This window comes from Protopterus annectens, chromosome 12.part0, assembly GCF_019279795.1.
Source record: "Protopterus annectens isolate FY-2018-M chromosome 12.part0, PAN1.0, whole genome shotgun sequence".
NCBI classification, from domain to species: domain Eukaryota; kingdom Metazoa; phylum Chordata; order Ceratodontiformes; family Protopteridae; genus Protopterus; species Protopterus annectens.
The window spans coordinates 1092694198-1092714360 of NC_056746.1; the positions used below are offsets into that span (position 1 = coordinate 1092694198).

General features: G+C 44.6%; 1 protein-coding gene across 1 annotated transcript in view; it reads right to left on the reverse strand.

Annotated features, from left to right (window-relative positions):
• The window catches only part of L3MBTL1 (L3MBTL histone methyl-lysine binding protein 1), a 2277156-nt gene that overhangs the window by 725023 nt on the left and 1531970 nt on the right, over positions 1–20163 (reverse strand). The window contains exon 10 of the mRNA XM_044090108.1: positions 18648–18783. Within this exon, the coding sequence (XP_043946043.1) occupies positions 18648–18783 (136 nt within the window). The remainder of the gene's footprint in view (positions 1–18647; positions 18784–20163) is intronic.

Here is a 20163-nt window from a genome sequence, read left to right on the forward strand (position 1 = left end):
AGGAGGGCCTCACGGATGTGGATAAGTGGTGCCAGAGACATGGCCTACAGCTAAATGCCAGGAAATGCATAGTCATACCCTTCGGGAAGAACAAGGTTACTAGCTACCATATAGGTGGCAATCCACTGAGCACAGAGGGAGTTACCAGGGATCTGGGGACCGGGTTGTTGTTAACCGTTAGATTCGACACACGTTGCTAACGTAGTTAGGTAGACCTTCAACATTGCCCACATCATCATGAAGGGATTCACATCTAGATCAGAGGAGGTCATTGTCCCCTTGTACTCATCACTCATTAGACCTATGATTGGGTACAATGCCCCGTTCAGAATGTATCTGACCCGACACCTGCAGCAGCTGGACAGGCCCCAACAGTTCATCGACAAACAGATGCAGGGTCTCAGGAATATGTGTTATGCTGACCGACTGAAAGAATTCCAGCTGTATACAGTCGCATACCACTTGCCCAGAGGTGACCTGTGCCTGGCATACAAGGCCATGTCGAACCCAGATCTGATGACTATGCTTCACCTAAAGAATTTAGATCCCTCAGAACCACAAGGGTAGGTGACGTACACCTTCACACTGTTATTAATAGAACGTGCTGGTGGGACAGATTCATCACCCAGACACTCACTATGCTGTGGAACAACATCCCAGTACATGTGAGGCCAAGCACCTCGCTGGCCTTGTGTTAGTATTTTGACAAGGATGTCTGAATTGATTTCTTTAACTAACCTACTAAATGAATATTTACTTTACCACATTGTGAATCTTTACATTTCGTTGGTCTATTTTACATTAGTCATAATCATACGGTTTATCTCTATATATTATGGTTCATTTATATTACTAGGTGTCTGTAGTTCTTTTAATATATTGGCACAATCCGTAGAACATATATATGTAGCTTAAACAGTCAGACATTTGGAAAACATTATGTTGGTTCTTCTTTCATATATATATACATATATTTCTATTTTTCTATGAAGAATGTACCTTTCGAAGCAATGTCTGATGTACTCACTGTGTGGAATCTGTAACCCAAGTAAAGTTTGTTTGCTTGTTTGCCTTTAAGGCATTTAATTAATACTTAGCACATCTAATTTAATGACCAATTAAGGGTTTTAAATGTAGTAGGTTGGACTGCATTGTATGTATTCTGAATAAGTCTGCTTATGAAGCAGACGAAAAGAGCTTCAATAAACTATGGTGACTGCATTTAATTCCTGGTGGGCTCTGAGTGGTCGCTGACGGTGTCTACAGTACCTCGTCTTTGCTTTGGACTTCTTCAGCTGGTTGTCTGTGTTTTTTGTATGGGGAATGTCATGTGTAGTCCCTATGTGTATTACCTGTGTAATGCCTTACTGCGGCAGTGTAATTCTACCGGGTTTGCAGTTATGGGTGCCATCTTGGTCATACGCTTGTCTATCCATGTGAATTGCCTACTGGACACTGGTATAGGGCTGTACACATTTCACACCAGCATTTAGCATTCTACGGTGAATGCTTTGCATTAGTAGTGGTGAGTAAGGCAGGTACTATGCACACATCCCTCCCACGGGGCAGGACAACGGATTATCTGCCAGACAACACAAAGCCCCATTTCTGCATACCCAAGATCCCATGGCTGCAACCCTCGACAGTACCCATTACACATCCTTCATGCGTGGACTGGGATGTGGGCCTTTTATGTATGGACACGTCGATCTGGGTATTTCTGTTCATATGTCCTGCGTTTCATGAACACTTGTCATCAGCCTTAAACACGCTGGTGGTGCATATGTCTAACTGTGCCATAGCCACGGCTATAGCATCGTCTGTTGTTAAATAGCGTCTGGAGTGAGTTATGTGAAAAGGTATTTTAGGGTCCTTCAATGGACACCAATGTGCATATGTAAAGTTAGATGTTGCTGGACTGTGTCCAACTGGCCAGTGCTTTTGACTGCTGCTGTATGTTCCCCAATCGCGGATGTCTGTTTGACTACCCATTCTTCCTGGTGCTACGTAACCAGGTGATTTACAGCTGTGAAGAGATGGTGTACATCCAAAGATGCAGGTTAGCAACTGCTTCAAATGAAACTCAGACGTCCCAATAGGACATATCCGTCACTGTAATTGCAACATAACACCACCGGAACATGTAGATCCCCTATGTCTTCATTGAAGCATGTTGTCTTCATAGGTGGGAATGCCATAGTTTACATATCCCAGTTGACGTTGTTGGTGTGCCATTACTTTGTGTTGCACAGGTCGCCCATCTGTTCCACAGTATGGTAGCGAGTGCTCCCCCATTGTGTTGCTGGCAGATTGAGTGCTGTGTGCGCGGTGTTTGCATGGCGGTCCAACTTTGTATGGGGAATGTCAACCATAGTCCCTATGTATATTTGCTGTGTTATGCCTTACCGCGGCTGTGTAGTTCCACCGGGTCTACAGTTGTGGGTGCCATCTTGGTAAATGCAGCTTGTCCATCCATGAGAATTGCCTACTGGACACTAGTATAGGCCTGTACACATTTCACACCTGCATTTAGCATTCTCCGGTAGATGGTTTGCATTATTAGCGGAGAGTAAGGCAGGTGCTACACACACATCCCTCCCACGGGCGGGACAAAGGTTTGCCTGCGAAACAACACCGAGGCCAGATTCTACATACCCAGACTCCCTTGACTGCAACAGTCGACAGTACCCATTACACATCCTTCATGTGTGCGGGACTGTGATGTGGGCGCAGTTCTATGGACCCAGTACCCTGGGTATTTCTGTGCATATGTGCTGCATTTCATGGACAGCTATCATCAACATTGAACACGCTTGCGGTGCATATGTGTACCTCTGGCGTGGTGGCGACAATGAGTTCACGTGGGTAATGCAGGAAGCTAGCAGGCATTCAATGAATGGAATTTTTGGGTCCTACAATGGACACCAATGTGCATATGTCAGGTTAGATGTTGCTGGACTGTGTCCACCTGGCCAGTGCTTTTCACTGCTGGTGTATGTTCCCCAATCGCGGATGTCTGTTTGACTACCCATTCTACATGGTGCTACGTAACCAGGTGATTTAGTACTGTGAACAAATGTCATACATCCAAAGATGCTGGTTAGCAACTGCTTCATATAAACCTCAGACATCCCAATGGGACATATCCGTCACTGTATTTTCAACATAACACCACCGGAACATGTTGATCACCTATGTATTCATTTAACCATGTTGTCTTCATAGGTGGGAATGCCATAGTTTACATATCCTACTTGACGTTGTGGGTGTGCCATTAGTATGTGTTCCACAGGTCGCACATCTGTTCTGCTGTATGGTAGCGGGTGCTCCTCATTCTGTTGCTGGCAGATTGAGTGCTGTGTACGCCGGTGTTGGCACGGCAGTCCGACTTTGTATGTGGAATGTCAACTGTAGTCCCTATGTGTATTTCCTGTGTTATGCCTTACCGCGGCTGTGTAATTTCCCCGGGTTTGCAGTTGTGGGTGCCATCTTGGTCATACGGTTGTCCATCCATGACAATTGCCTACTGGACACTAGTATAGGGCTGTACACATTTCACACCTGCATTTAGCATTCTCCGGTGGATGGTTTGCATTATTAGCGGAGAGTAAGGCAGGTGCTACGCACACATCCCTCCCACGGGGCGGGACAAAGGATTGCCTGTGAAACAACACCGAGCCCAGAGTCTACATACCCAGAATCCCTTGACTGCAACAATCGACAGTACCCATTATACATCCTTCATGTGTGCGGGACTGTGATGTGGACGCAGTTCTATGAACCCCGTACCCTGGGTATTTCTGTGCATCTGTGCTGCATTTCATGGACAACTATCATCAACATTAAACACGCTTGCGGTGCATATGTGTACCTGTGACGACAATGAGTTCACGTAGGCGTTGAAATAAGGCATCATTCTTGTCTTTAGACAATTTTTAGGTCCTACAATGGACACCACTGTGCATATGTAAAGTGTAGAGCTTGTCGGACTGTGTCCTTGTGAGCAGTGGGTTTCACTGATGCTGTGTGTTCAACAATCGCGGATGTCTGCTTGACTACCCATACTGTGTAGTGGTACAGGAACCATGTTTTCCGACACCAGAGCCCAATGGTGTACATCCAATGTTGCAGGTTAACAACCACTTTAATACCCAGAGGTCACGATTGGGAGGTATTGCCACTTTATTATCGAACAACACCTCCAGACTGTGTAAATCACGGGAACTTTAGGCCAGTCTTACCGGCCATTTGCAATTGTAATTAGCAGACACGTGTCAATACATGTATGATAAGACATATTGTCATGCAGAAGTTAATCTATGTTATTTGGACATTGGCTTCTGCTATTGGCATCCGTTGCTGTGAGTGTTGCCAGTTACCATACACATTGCTTACTCAGAGGCAGACTACACAAATCTGCACACTACTGTGGTCTCCTTTAAGGACCCTGAGCCAGTGGTCGACAGTACTGCAGCCACTGCATCAATCACATTTGCCATCTACCAGTACCTACAGGACTGCATGAACCAGGCATTCACTTACCCAACTGTGGTTCATTGTACCAATGCCAAGCATCCAGTGTGGTGTACCCCAGCCATACACAGGATGTACAACACGAGGAGGTGGCTACTACAAGGTGGAGCAGACACCTTGTGAGGTATGACACCCTTGGTCATCATATGTGTAGAGTTACACACTGTCATGCCATGGTCCAGGGCACATTCCACAGATATACCTACATGGACCTGGCTGACAATCATACCACCTTCAGTTGCTATGCTCAACACCTGGGAGGTCACTCCCACATATGCTCTGACTGGGTTCACAAAGAGGTGGAGTTTACTCAACATACACACATTGCCAACATACAGGCTGACAAGTCCAGTGAGGACATCTCCACACCCTCCCCCACACATGAGGAGATGTCTGTACCAGCGGTTTGTGGTCACCAAATGTTCTGTGACACACAGGTGGGACATGCTCTCTCCAGGGTAGTGGACATAGCATCCATGAGACCAGCTGGTGACCCCACTGTGTACTCCACTATCTCATTGAGGAATTAGACCCACAGTTAGGACAGCTATTTCTTTGTAGCCTCACCTCAGGTAAGGTACCCAGGTTGTGTCGCATGGCAACGGTTGTCCCACGTCACAGGGCCAATGCCTCCACTGAGCCTGGTTATTACTGTCCCATTACCATGAGGAGACCTATCTGCAAAGACATGGGGAGGGATCATACTGCGGCTCGTACATGAATGCATAGGGGACATACATACTTTGCATCCAACATGGTTTGTCTTGTTCAGGGCGGTTCATGCCTTTAAAGCATGGTTGACATTTTGGGACAGTCACCGAGGCCATTGATGGGGTGTTGCAGTCCATACAGCCTACCTCGACCTGGCAAAGGCCTTCACCACATTACCCCCCTCAGGTATCGTTGATGAACCCATTGGCTGGGATGTGAACACGTACATCACAGAATGTGTTGTAAACTGTCTATGCGACACAACCCACATGGTCATACTTGCTGGCAGCATGTCAGACCTACTGCCTGTCGCATGTGGTGTCCCATGGGGCCCTTCCGTGGGTCCACTCCTGTCATACATCTACATTTCCACGGTACAGGCACACACAGGGGTGTTATGGGCAACATTGTTTGTAGATGACAGCAAAACAGGTGCCATAGTGGGACGGACATCTGACACAGATATCCTTCGAAGGGGCCTCCCAGATATGCATATCTGCTGTCAGGGACATGGCCCACAGCTAAATGCTAAGTAATGCAACATCATACCTGTTGAGAAGTACTAGGACACCCCTGTCCAGCATATAGGTGGCTGTCCACTCAGCACAGGGGTGATTACCAGGGATCAGGGGACAGAGTTTGTCGGTCACCATTCATTCAACACACACGTTGCTATCGTGGTTCTGTGGGACTTCTACATTGCCCACCTGTTTGTGCAGGGATTCACATCTACATCAGGCTAGGTCATTGTCTCCTTGTACCCATTACGTGTTACACCTATGATTTACTACATTGCCCCATTCAGACTGTATCTGACCATACACCTACAGCAGCTGGGAAGCCCTCATAGGTTAATTGTCGTACAGATGCAGGATGACATCACTTTGTGTAATGCTGCCCCACTTGTAGGACCCCTGCCCCATTAAGTCACATACCTGCTGTTTAGTGTTGACCTGTGCCTGACATACGAGGCCATGTCAACCCATATGTCATGTGTATGCTTCACCTACTGTATCTGCATCCCTCAGAACCACTAGGGCAGGTGACATGAACCTTGTCACGGTCATTAATGGGATGTGTTTGAGTGACACATATATCACCCAGACACTCACAATGCTGTGGATCTACATCACAGTACATGTGAGACAGAGATCCTTCATAGCCTTGTTCATGGGTATGTTGTCCATTGGATGGAGAATTGCAGGTATAGGCCAGGGATTACATCATTATCACTGCTTGACGGAGGTACAGCAATATCATGAGTATTTTATCTGAAGCACAGAAGGTTGCCAAAGTCATCCTAACTATGGTGTAGTGTTATGGCTGAACCTGGGACGATGGCCTACCCTGTACCTATGGACCTATGAACCTATATTCATAGTTTGTCACATTTACACTTGGCTATACCTATCCTCTTTATCCAGTGTATATTTCTGTGGCACATGATTGTCCTCTGTATTACATGCAGGTATGCTGTGTACAGTGCACATATGTCACAGTTGATGACAGTGTATCTGTGTCCCTAACACTGTGATACTGAGGACTACCACACATCCTTCACAACATTACATGCATATGTTCTTTCTATTCCTCTTTGGCCTATGGGGGGGTGTTAAGGCAAACATTACACAAGTCCCTGTTTGTGCATGCTTCATGTTGGTGTCTGACCAGGCTCCATTGCAGTCGTGTGTTGGACGGTAGTGTTTCTGTGTGTTTGCCATGTGTTTTTATTGCCGGTACATCTGTGGGAGGTGTGGTTGGCACATGTTCCTCTTTGCAGGGACACCCATCCTGGGGTTTTTGTCATGCATCTGCACTTGGCATGTGCCATGTGTCCTGTACTATTCCCACAGTCGTGTATGCCTTCATGCACTACTACTGCATGTTACTGGCTGTTTGTATGTGGTACACATGGACATTGTGATGGTTGGCTTGACATATTCCCATGCTAGAACATACACATCTGTCAATTACGTTGTTTAAATCAAACTGTAACACTCATCCGTCTTTTCAAACTGACAGTCAATAACACAGGAAGCTGAGATTAATGACGTTTTACTACTGTGCAGCAGGAGGCAAAGAACTATGCAGTACAAGTTTAGACTTTTGTTTTACTCTATACATGTTACAGCTGTATGAGCATTGTGTATACTATCATCTTATGCACACATTACTGATGTGGTCAGTCACAGGGCATTTACATCACTATAGTCCACAAGATTGTATTCCTACAACAGTGTTAAGGTAATGCTTATTAAATGTTTTCCTATGAGAATAACACAGCCTTGCAAGGCACCTGGTCAATTACAGTGTCCTTCTGTGATTGTAGCTGTTTCAAGGACCCTGGACTGTTCCGATACAGTAGTCAGTTCATTTCTTAATACGTTGCTTTGTCTCTCTGGTAAGGAGTTGTACTCTTATCTTCGATAGAGCTCACAAGGCCATCCTCCTCAGGGAAGGGTGATGTTATGCATGTACATACATTTATTTTTCTGTCACCCAGCAGATAATTAATGCTGAGAGACATAAGCCTGCTGTACTGGTTACTGCCAGGGTCAGAATTCCATCACACTACAGCTTAGCTTCACCAATTACATGCATGATCAGTTCTACTGCCATATTGTGCGGTACAATTCAATGCATTATATAGTATTTCGAGTCTAAACTTGCACTTCATATGTGTTTCTATATATATTTCTCGGACAACATCCATCCGGCCATATGCATGTTGTTCCGTCCTTTACCTTGACCGTGTGTATTTGGCAGTCCGGCAACGCTACTCTCCACATGTGATGTCCCACCTTCCCCTTCTTTGCCTTTAGCACCCTGTTAGGGCGTCCTGTTTGGTAGGCACGTGTTCCGCTATATGTGTTCGACTTCTCTGCATAGCTAATCATCGATGCGGTGGTTCAACAACCCGGCTTGTCCACATGTGTACAGTTATGTGCACCGTGTCGTATGCAAACCTATATGGTGTGGACGGGTACATACCACATGCGGGATGTTCACATTCTGCAGACACATTCACATGCAGCCATTTCCATATCTGTACCTGAGGTGGGTTGGTGACATGTGGTGCGTGTTGCCAGCGTGTCACTGCCTAACACAAACATCTTACCACATTTCAGGTATGCACATTGTGTGTAGGTGTATAGCTGCACACGGATGCTAGCAGGTTTGGGTGCACAGGTGTACATGGGTGGGACTTACATGCTACAATGAGGCTATTGTGTATTACATCTGAATGCATGGGTTCTGCTTCTGGATATTACACTTCAACATCGCCGTCCAGTGTATGCGACAGAGGCGTTGCTGGGTGTGGGATATGCTGCTATGCACATGTTTGCCTGTGTTTAAGGTATCTTGGTTCCTTCCTGTTGTTATGTCAACACAGCTACCCGGCTATGTACTGTCACTACTGCTTGTGACCATTATGGTTGGCACCTTTTCCAATGACCATAGTGGGACATGTTTTGTGGGAACATCGGATTTTGCAGGACAACACATACCCACAGTAAGTGGAGTTGACAGGACTTTACTTGTTTGCCATAATATACGCTTATTCTGTTAGCATTTGGGTTCCTTATTCAGTTTCTTATGCCATGTATGTGTTTCATATACAAATTATATGTTTTATGCTACTATTACATGTATATTGCGGGAATATTTTTGGCAGGGAATCTCAGGTCATTTTCCATATTTTCGATTTTTGCAGGGACACAACTGTCCAATGAGGGACTGTCCACGGCACATTGGGACAGCTGGTAACCCTGGTGACCATGCCCATGTCGCTACTGGGGTTGCCACCTTTTCCAGTTGCCAAGGTGGGATATTTCCGGGACTCACATCTGTGTTTACAGGCCAACACATACACACGGTCACTATATAGCATAGAACTTCACTTGTTTTCCTAAATAAAAGCTTATTGTTGTGGCAATTTGGTTGCTTATTCTGTTTCTTGTGTCATTTAGGTATTTCAGTTCCAGAAATAACCAATTCATGCTACCATTACATTAAATACGGGATATCATTATGTCCTACAATCTTAGCACATTTGCCATTTTTAATATTTTTTTTCGGGACACAACTGCCCATAGAGGGACTGCCCCTCGCAAAGTGGGACAGGTGGTGACCTTAGTCGCTACTCCTATGTCGGTGCGGCGCGCTGACATGCTGCTGTACACCTTCTCTGAGTATAACCACTGACGGTGCATTGCGGAACAAACGCGGTCTCATGCGTATCCTTTGCTCCTTGGACGGGTACACTTAAGCCTTCGTGGGTTGTATTTGCTTCTCCGTTTAGTTGGGACGGGTACTATGTTGCATACTCTACGTGCGTTTCATTCTGCACGGGCCCTGGCTGCTGCCATTACTATTATGGGCGGACCGTGGCAGTCAGCACATTAGGTTGCTCACCGCATGCCGGCTTAGCCACGCCTCCGGACGCATCCTACTTGGGCTCGCTCACGTACACTACGCACGTGTCTGTGGTTGCGGTGCACTCTCATTAATATGCATATGGCGCTACTACGCCGGCTATTCACTGCACCGCCGGCGCAGCCCTTACGCCGGCCTTGCGCCGAGCTTCATGAATCCCGGGGACTGTCTTTTTTACTACATAATGTATACATACAGACATACACACATACCCACATACTTGAAAACACACACACACACACACACACACACACACACACACACACACACACACACACACATACACACAAAGAAAGCATACATTGGCCCAGATTCCAAAATACTTGCTCTCAGTTTAAGTGATCACTTTCACTGAGAGCAGGTGTTTTGGAATCTGGTCCCTGTAAGTTAAGCCTTTTTATAGATAGGCCTTACAGCTAAGTAAGCCACTTAACATTGACAGCAGGTCTTTCAGAATCAGGGCTGATGCACTGAGAGCTAATCTTTGAAACTGACCCTCTGAACGTTGTGCTGATTTAGCGTTTCATGTGTACAAATAAGATTAATGTAAGTAAAGCTAACATACACTGCATTAGTACAGTAGATAAAAAAATCTACATTGTCAATGTTATACATTCATATCACATGTGAACAATTTTTATTACATCACACAGAAAACTAAGAGCTCATCTGGTGCATATACAATGGACTCAGTTTCAAATTTCTTTACCAAATGTAATACACCTCTTTAATTACTCTAAAACCTGGAGTAGTGCCATGTAGAGTAAGACATTTTGGAATCCCACCCTGCGTAATCTTTCTGGAAACAATGTCTGTTTCTAGTGATGTTTAAGAGCTTTACACTTTTATAATCATTTCAGAACAAAATTAGTTAGAATGTTATCCTGTACCAAATACAGGAGTAAGAGCTAATAACATTTTACAAAGACAATTATTAATAGAAGACATTTACAAATAAAATATAGGCAAAATAACACATGGGTAGGTCTATTTTATGGAAAAAAAAACAAATTAGAAAATATGGTTTAAGAACTGCCCTTTCTGGAATGAAATTCATTAAAAAACTGTCTTATAATACAGAGTACATCAAAAACAGTGTCAAAGTCTGCCTTTCCTGAACTGGATAGGAAATGCAAACAAAACTGTTTCTGAAAAGTGGAAAGCCCCTGGTACTCCCTCAATAGGGGACTGCACTCATCCATGGTGTACAATACTTAATTATTCACATAAACCCAAATGAAAGGGAAGTACTTGGTTAACAACCACTTATTTTTCCCTCAAGATGAACATCAAGGAAAGCAGACTTTGAATTCCTGTTTTTACCACACTATGCATCAAAACGTAGCTTGTAACAAAGTAAATGTGAGCTCCCACTGCATCAGCATAGATTCTGATCATACCTCTTAGTGCAAGAAATCTGGACAAAGCCTAAAATAATGGGGACAAAGACCCAATGGGCAGATTTTAAATATAGGTTCATAGGCTGGTACTAGGCTATCAGCACTAGGGCCTATAGAAGCCTAGCCAAACAATTCCATGGATATTTCTTCTCACAATATTTATAGGTTTATAGAACACTGACAGAATAACATATTTTGTTTTAGCATGCATTTTCTGAAGGATATACACTACAAAACTCAAATATGTGTCATTCAGTGACTTCAATCCTCAACGATTTTCCTAAAAAACGTGAATTTTATGAGGAACATTCCAAATATATGAGGCAAAAATCTGGACATTCTGCAAAAATCTGGACAGTTGAGAGGTATGTTTCTGACTGTCTACATATAATATGGTATAATGTCCAAACTCTGTGTGGATACAAGGCAAAAAAAATAAGTTATGTTCCTACCATAATGTTTCATGTTTGTTGTCCTTCATCTTGCCTTCCTTCTTGCTGGTTGGGTTCAGAGCAGATCCTCGGCTCCGACTTGGCCGATATACAATAGCTCGAGAGCTTTTACTCACTCGAGGCTATCCCTTATCCCAACATGCCTAGCGGCAGCTACCCAGATCTCATTTTTAATAGCCCACACTAGACATATGTAGTAAGAAAAAACAATCTTTTTTTACTAAGCTCTTACACCAAGGTATGAAGGAAAGAAGAAAGGACAATGTATGGTTAATCAACCTGGTATGTCAGCAGGAAACTCAGGCAGTGTAACCAATCAAGAACTCCTCTCGAACCTCCAGGAAGGGGAAAGGATGGGGGGGGAACGTAAGAAGGAAGACGAGATGAAGGACAACAAACATGGAATGCTATGGTAAGCACATAACTTCTTTATGTTATGTTGTCCCATCTCACCTTCTTTCTTGCTGGTTGGGGTCATGTCCCCAGAACCTGGTTCTCGGGTGGCTCACTGGAACAAACTCTTCAGGACTGTGGAACCAAAGGATGCCCTATTCCGGGAGACCACATCCACTTTGTAATGAGAGATAAAGGTATGAGGATTTGCCCATGTCGCTGCTGCACGGATTGAATCTAAGGGCAATTTAGTTTGGAAGGCAACAGAGGTTGCTAAGGCCCTGGTTGAATGTCCTCTGGGTCTTCCTGGAAGCGTCTTTTTACGCAAACCATATGAATAAGTGATTGTGTCTGACAGCCATTTTGATAATGTCACTTTAGAAACTGAATAACCTTGCTTATTGTCAGCAAAGGATATGAACAATTGGTCTGATTTTCTGAGGACTTTGGTTTCATGTAAATAAAAACTTAATTGTCTATGAACATCCAATTGGTGTAATGTATAATCTGCCTTGTTGCCATAATTTGGGAAGAACACAGGAAGCTCAATGGACTGATTTAAGTTATACTCAGAACAAACCTTTGGCAAGAAGGAAGGACTGGTCCTTAGACAGACTCTATCTTTGTGAAAAATGAGATACGGTGGGCAAATAGACAAAGCATGTAATTCAGAAACCCATCTAGCTGAGGTTATAGCAACCAAGAAGAGAGTTTTCCAAGATAGAAACTTCAAGGGGCAAGATGCTGCTGGTTCAAAAGGGGGCAGAACCATTGAAGCTAAAACCAAGTTTCGGTCCCAGGGGGTGGGAGGTTCTCTTACTGGGGGCCGTAAAAATGTTGTACCTTGTAAGAATGCTCTGCACAACTTATGGGACATAATGTACAAACCGAAGTCTCCTACGTAAAAATTGGAGATGGCAGTCAGTTGGATGCTAATAGTAGCTGCAGCTGCCCCTTTTTCAAAGGTTTTGGCTAGAAAGTCAAGAATCTTGTGAACAGGAGCCTTAAAAGGATCAGTGTTATTACTTTTGGCCCAGTAAGAGAACCTCTTCCATTTGCTAGTGTAAATCCTCCTAGTAGTGGGCTTGTGGTCAAACACCAGGATGTGTTGTACAGCAGGGGAAATGTTTGGGAGCCTGGCTAAGACTGGAAGTGGAGTAACCAAGCAGTCAGCTTGAGAGTTTGAAGGGATGGATGAAGCCCGCCTGACTGATGCGTCAGGAGGTCCGGAAGTGGGTCCAGTATCCAAGGCTCCAGTTGAAGGTGATGGCGAAGAAATGGAAACCATATCTGATGAGGCCAGTAAGGAGCAATAAGGATGAGTTTGCAACCCAATGATCTTGCTTTCTGAAGTACTTTTGGAAGGAGAGGGAAGGGTGGAAAAGCATACAGTAGTCCTGGAGGCCAATCATGAACAAGTGGATCCGTGGATGACTGTCGCGGAGGGGGAACTAGGGCAAAGTAGATGCTGCATTTGTTGCTTAGGAGAGTGGCAAAAAGATTGCAGCATGGCTGGCCCCATTTGCGGAAAATCAAGTCTGCAACTTCTTGCTTCAGGGACCACTCGTGAGGCATGAGGATAGCCCTGCTGAGCCTGTCCGCTATCACATTGGATTTTCCAGGAATGTGCGCTGCAATCAGAAAACTTTGGGAAGGCATCGCCCATTCCCATACTCAAAGTGCCTCCCGACACAAGGGGTAAGATCTAGTTCTGCCCTGCTTGTTGATGTTCCATACCACTGACATGTTGTCTGTCTGAATTGCAATGGTCCCTGTAGGTAGAGAGTCTTGAAGTGCTTGCAATGCCAGAAGCACAGCTCTCATCTCTAGAACATTGATGTACAAATGGTACTCGAAGGTCGTCACGTTCCTTGGACAGTCCGTCCCAGATAATGCCCCTCCGCCCTATCTGGGAAGCATTCATGGTCACTGTGGCTACCGGATGCAGGTCTAAAAAGGGTCTGCACAGAGTCACCTGGGGGGAGACCAGCCACCATTGTAGGTCCTTTTTGAAAGATTCCATGATTAAGATCATGTGTGACACTGGCAATTCCTGGAAAGACCACTGAGCGAAAAGAAGCCACTGTAGAATCCTCATGTGGAAGCGTGCTAAAGGAACTAGCATAACAGCTGCAGCCATTGAGCCCAGTACTTGTAAGACTTGTCTTGCCTGAACTCTCGTCTTGTTTATGAGAAAGGCAACCTGTTGACGAATGGCTCACACCCTGTCTAAAGGCAGTTTTGCTATCATGCGTCTTGTATCTAAGTCTGCTCCTATAAAGGTAATAGACTGACAAGGCAAAAAGGCAGATTTTTCATAGTTTACTGTGATGCCTAACTGGGAACAAGTTTGGATTGTGTAGTCCCGTGCATTGATTAGTTGATGCTTGATGGTAGCAGTGAGGAGCCCAGTCATTTAGGTATGGAAACACCTGGAATCCTAGACACCTCAAGTGAGCCGTGACCACTACCATACACTTGGTAAACACCCTGGGGGCTGTGGTGAAACCAAAGGGCAGGGCCCTGAACTGATAATGACTGGCTCCCAGCAAGAAGCGTAGGAGTCCCCTGGATTGCCTGTCCATTTTTATATGGTAATATGCGTCCTGGAGCACATCCAATTGTCCTAACCCAAGAAGGGAAGAATGGACTGCAGTATCACCATCTTGAACTTTGTCTTTTTTACCAATTGGTTTAGCTTGCTGAGATCCAAGATTGGTCTCCAGTCCCCTGTCTTTTTCGGAACTAAAAAGAACCTTGAGTAAGTTCTGGATCCAATTTGGTCTGTGGGGACTCTTTGTTCTAGCAATCTTTGAACCTCTAGGATTGCATGCTCCCGAAGACTGGGTGGAACATCTGGGATAGAACATTTGTCTTTTGAGGGGGACTGAGAAGAGGGAATTTTGTAACCCCTGGATACTATCGACAGTACCCATGTTTCTCTCGTGATAGATTGCCAGGCTACTGGGTACAGTGAAAGTCTGCCCCCGACTGCCTCCAGAGGTGGACAGCCAGGCCTCCCTTCAGGAGTGCTGGAAGGGCCTAGCAGAGAAAGTATCTCTATCAAACTGCTGCTGCGGTCCACCTCTGCCACGAGGGTGGCATCTTCCATTGTTGTTTCCCCCTCTGCCCCTGGGGGAAAAGTCACCACGTGTCAGGCAAAGATCTCTGGGGTTTTCGGAACCACATTTTTCCACTCTTCTGACCCTTAGGATAGGGTCTAGATGGAGTGGAAAAACGGACCCCTACAGTAGAGAGAGTCTTGCCTTCCTGTTCACACCTGGTGAGAGTCTCTTTTACCTGAGGCCCAAACAAGGATGAGCCATCAAAGGGGGTATTGGTAAATGAAGACATAAAGGGATCCGCAAATTGACAAAAGCACATCCAGGAGTTTCTGCGTAAAGCTACTCCGGTACCTGCTGTCCTACTCGCTCCATCTGCCGCATAAGAAATGAGCCTCACGAAGGAGTTTACCACGGAGGTCAAGGTCGCAAGCTGGGAAGCTGCCCTGTTCGCAACTCCCACAGCTGTAGGATCTTGCAGGGTATCTCCTAGCTCCTTCAGGAGATCCCTCTTAAGACGTGTGAAATGTGACAAGTAATTCAGTGATCTGAGAGTAAAAGTCACTGAAGAAAACATACGCTTCCCATACCTGTCCATCGTACGAGACTCTTTGTTCGTCGGATGGACAGACGAAATTTCCGCAAGTTCCTTCTTGGTGGCTGCTGCTACCACCATGGCATCAATAAGAACTCCCTTGGATAGAAAAGACTTATCTTCTGGAACTGTAATAAATTTGTTAGGTCTCCTTGGAACAGGTTCCATGGTCTCTGGAGTGCTCCACGCCTTTCGACTCACTACAGACAAAAGTGGGTCGAAAGGTGGAGACAACCAAGAGGTGGAGGGTCGGGAACCAAATGCGTCCATGTATACAGACTCATCCTCAGAAGGGGCTAGGGACTTCCAGCCACCCCTCTGTCTAAGGATTTCCAAGATGTCCTAAAAGGAGACATCCTCAGAGGGGGACCATGGAGACCCTTCCGACTCATCCAAGTCCGTATCTGAAGTGATAGACTCAGGGGAGTCTAGATGCTTCCTCTTACACTTCTTCTTCCGAGGGACTGCCTCCACATGTTGGGGGAGGTTTGGAAGAAGTGGGGTCACCCAGTGGGGTGTCTTGGGGCACAGGTTCCCTACGCTTGGCAGGAGGAGGGACAAAGGCAGGCACAGGCACCGAGGGAGAAGGAGCCAATGGAGCTGAGAGTGGAGCAGTCTCAGGAGACAGCATGCTCCTCATCACCTTGAAGGTGCCATGGTCCTGAGTCCAAGGAGCCACCAGCTCCAAAGAGCCTGGAGATCTCCTTTGAACCGGGAGTGAGGTCTCCAAGACCAATGTAGGAGCCGAGCTCACCTGCACCGAACTTCCGAAAGGGAGAGCAGGGTCAGATAAGGGTCCAATGCCCCTTCCCCCCTCGGAGCCGGCGAGAGAGCTTCAGCCCCCAGATCCCTCAATGGACTGAGATATTGAGGAGATTGGGTGGGTCATCAGAACCGATAAGGGAGAAGAAACCAGAGCCGATGATTCCACCACCATGACCTCCATGCACTCCGGCTCCGAGCTCAAGAGAGTCTGAGGAGGAATTGATGGAGAAGCTGGGAGGGTCGAAGGAGCCAAATCCTTATGGGCTGGGCTCGAGAGTAATTTAGCAAGTGGCTGTGACTTGAGAAGCCTGTTGACCACTCTCTCCACATCGTGATCTGAAAGTTTGGAGGACCGAGAGGAGTGTGAAGTGGACCGGTGACTGCCCGCTCCAGGTTGCAGCAGAAGAGATTGTGGAGCGGAGGGTACCAGCTCCAAAGAGGGAGACCTTGATCTCTTATGGATCCAGATCAGCTCCGAGGACACAGATGGAGCCACCAGAAACTTAGCTTTGTCGAAGCCAATGCTGGGGGCCAACAGAGCTGAAGGCTTCTCAGTAATTTTTGTCTGTTCTGAGCTCAGAACCGATGGCTTGGAGTGTTTCACGGACACTTTGGCTGGCTGAGGACCCTGAGACGAGGCATATTGAGGGTTCTTCAGAAGGCCACATAAGATAAGCTTAGTTTTTCTTTCCTGCAGGACTCTGGAACTGAAAACATGACAGATGGCGCAAGAGTCCTGCAGATGAACAGCCCCTAAACAATAAACGCAACTCATGTGCCCATGCGTAAGGGACATTTACTGGCAACATGAGTCGCATTTTTTAAACCCAGAGGGTTTAGATTCTTTTAACATAATGAGCACTAATCAGGAAAACGTTTTCCACAGAGAAAAAACAGAAAACTATCACTCACAGCCTACAACAAGTAGAAGCAAAGAGGCTGATAACAACAAAGGAAAAAAAAATTTAATTATTATTTTTTTTTTTTGAAAGGAAGAAGAGGGAAGGAAGGGGGAGAGCCTCTAACTTAAATGGCAACTCCCCCGATGGTAGAGCCTCTAACTTAAACAGCAATCCCAGAAAAGTGGTGAGGAAAGGGAAGAACCCTCTAACTTAAACAGGCTCTAAGGGGAAAGCAGGCCTAAAAGAAAAAACGATGGCCAAAAATACCAGAAAGAGCAGATAAAGGGGTTGTTAGACTAACGAGGAAAGATACACATTTTAAGGAGTGAATATAATCAGTAAATTTATGAAAAATTTGCAATAACTAGAAAAAACATAAAGTACTTAGCCTGAGCCAGTATTGAGCAATCTCAACGCTGCAAGCGACAAACAATAACTGGGTAGCTGCCGCTAGGCATGCTGGGAAAAGGGGTAGCCTCGAGCCAGTAAAAGTTCTCGAGCTATTGTATATTGGCCGAGTTGGAGCTGAGGATCGGCTCCAAACCCATCCAGAAAGAACGAAGGTGAGATGGGACACCATAACATCAAATCTTCCACAGAAAGAAGTGAGTTAAATATGAACACTTTATCCTATCCTAAATCAAGACAAAGAACTTATCCTATCCTAAATCAAGAATCATTTTACATTTCAATTCAGTCCATGGATACACTGTCACTGAGACATGATTCAAATCCATACACTGCATCCCTTCTGTGCCTGAATTTTGTGCTTATCACTTTTTTTAGGCCCACTGGTAATGGCGGTGAACTGTTGGTGTATATCAGGGAAAGTATCTCCTCAAAATGGATACCAACACCCCCTGTGAGCTTAACGAACTACAGCTTATTTAGAGAATTCTAATTTACATCTTACAGCCTGCCATCAATCTCCTTCCATGAATAGAGATTATCACAATACATTCCTGGCATTCATTCAGGATATTCTTATAAACAACAGCTCTTTAATCCTTGGTGATTTAAATATCCCTCCATTGACTGGCTCACAGATCAATGTTGAGTATGCTCATTTAGAAACCTGTTGGAAAATATGCAATATAACTACCATGCAAGCTATACTGGTAAACAACAAGTAAATTAATTGAAAAATATATATACAATATTTTCAAGAATACAACATTGCATTATGTTTCTTGACAGTTAATTGTGTCAACTGAAAGAGATATTTATGTGTCACAGTTCAACCAAGATTAATTACATATCAGTGCTTGAAATAAATGTGACAAGGTTTAAAGATCAGTAACAGGCAATACATAAACATGGAACAACAAGTTGACAGTGTTATAAATTAATTATATACAAACAGATTTATGGTACTGATAGTGGCATATGAACCTCACCTTTTGGAGGCTGTAACTTGTGATTAGTTCGCTCACACCACCCTGCTGGATGAATATCAGGACTGTCAGCATTTACCCAGAAGTCATGGCATTCTGAGTATCCGTCAAAGTGAAGACGCAAGCGGTAACCACAGACCTAAGTCAGAAGAGTAGACAGACATTAAGAACTACAATTGTGCTTTAAAACATGTTCCACGCTTTAAAAGCAAGGTGATAACTGGAACACTATATGGTCTAAACGTGAATAGGGTCTTGCCAAGCACCCTGCATCACCTTCTGATTAACCTACTGTGAGCCAAAATCATTCTTGATGGTGTGGATTCATTCACAGTCCAATTTTGCGATGTGAAACCTGCTGAGAAGTTCATAAAGCTAGAGTTTATGGTATTATTTATTTTTGTTCCACTGCTTACTTACTTCAGCCACTAATAAATCTGATACTGCTTAGAAAGTCCTACCCCATATCAGAAAGCCAGACTTCTTGCACGAGGGACTGCTGCTTCCCTAACACTACCAATGTGATGGACTTTAACTAGGAAATGCAAAAAAAGTGTTGTTCTTCTAGATGTTCAAAGATGCATAACTGATAACACCTGTGTTACACTCAACATCCTGTACTTCAGCAGCAAACTGCACTTTTAACTTTATATTAGGGTACTGCAGGCATCGATTTTCTACAGTAAAAGCTACTAGTCTGTTCTTGCTCAGAAGAAGTGGAACATGTTTTATTTTTATAATCTTCTGAAGTAATGCAGATCTTAGCATGTGCAGAATATGGTACTTTACACGGACAAAGTCCATTTTTATTCTACTTATTTTTCAAATGTGTAAGCCATTCAGGCACAAATAACTGGTCAGTACCATTGCTCTATTTAAGTTAACTTGTTGAGAGTCAAAAAGTAAACAAAAAGAGACTGAGAAAATCAAATGAAATGTGTGCCTTTGTCATTTCAGCTACACTGCTTCACCTTTTTAATAGTTTGTCAAACTGTTCACTGAAACCTGAATAAAAATAATGTATGGAAGAGATGCTGGCACTACAGTCAATAAGTTTTTTTTTCTTTTTATCGTTTCTGTTTGTAACAAGTATCCTGACAGAATTTTTCAGCTGTTTTTTCCAGCAAGAGACCCCTACAGTTTCTCACTTAGCTTTTATGGCACAGACTCCAGACTAGTCGTGAACCTTTTCTACTACAGCTACCTCTGCACAATTGTCTTTATGACATCTAAAAGACATGCCCCTGCAGCAACAGCCAGCTAAAGCTATACACAATACTTGCATAATTCAGTATAACAATCACACAATTAAGCAAACTGGAATGACCCAAAAGTGCTGAAATGAAACCAAGAAAGAGAATGGATTTCTATAAATGTACAAGAAAAATATCAGTGCCCCAGCACTGGAAGAAGCTGAGGTGGGTCCCCTGAAATCAAGTGGCATGGGTTGCAATATATCTTTCCAGTGTAGACTTTTTTCAGCAGCAATTTTGTAAAGTGAAATAAAGCACAAAATTCA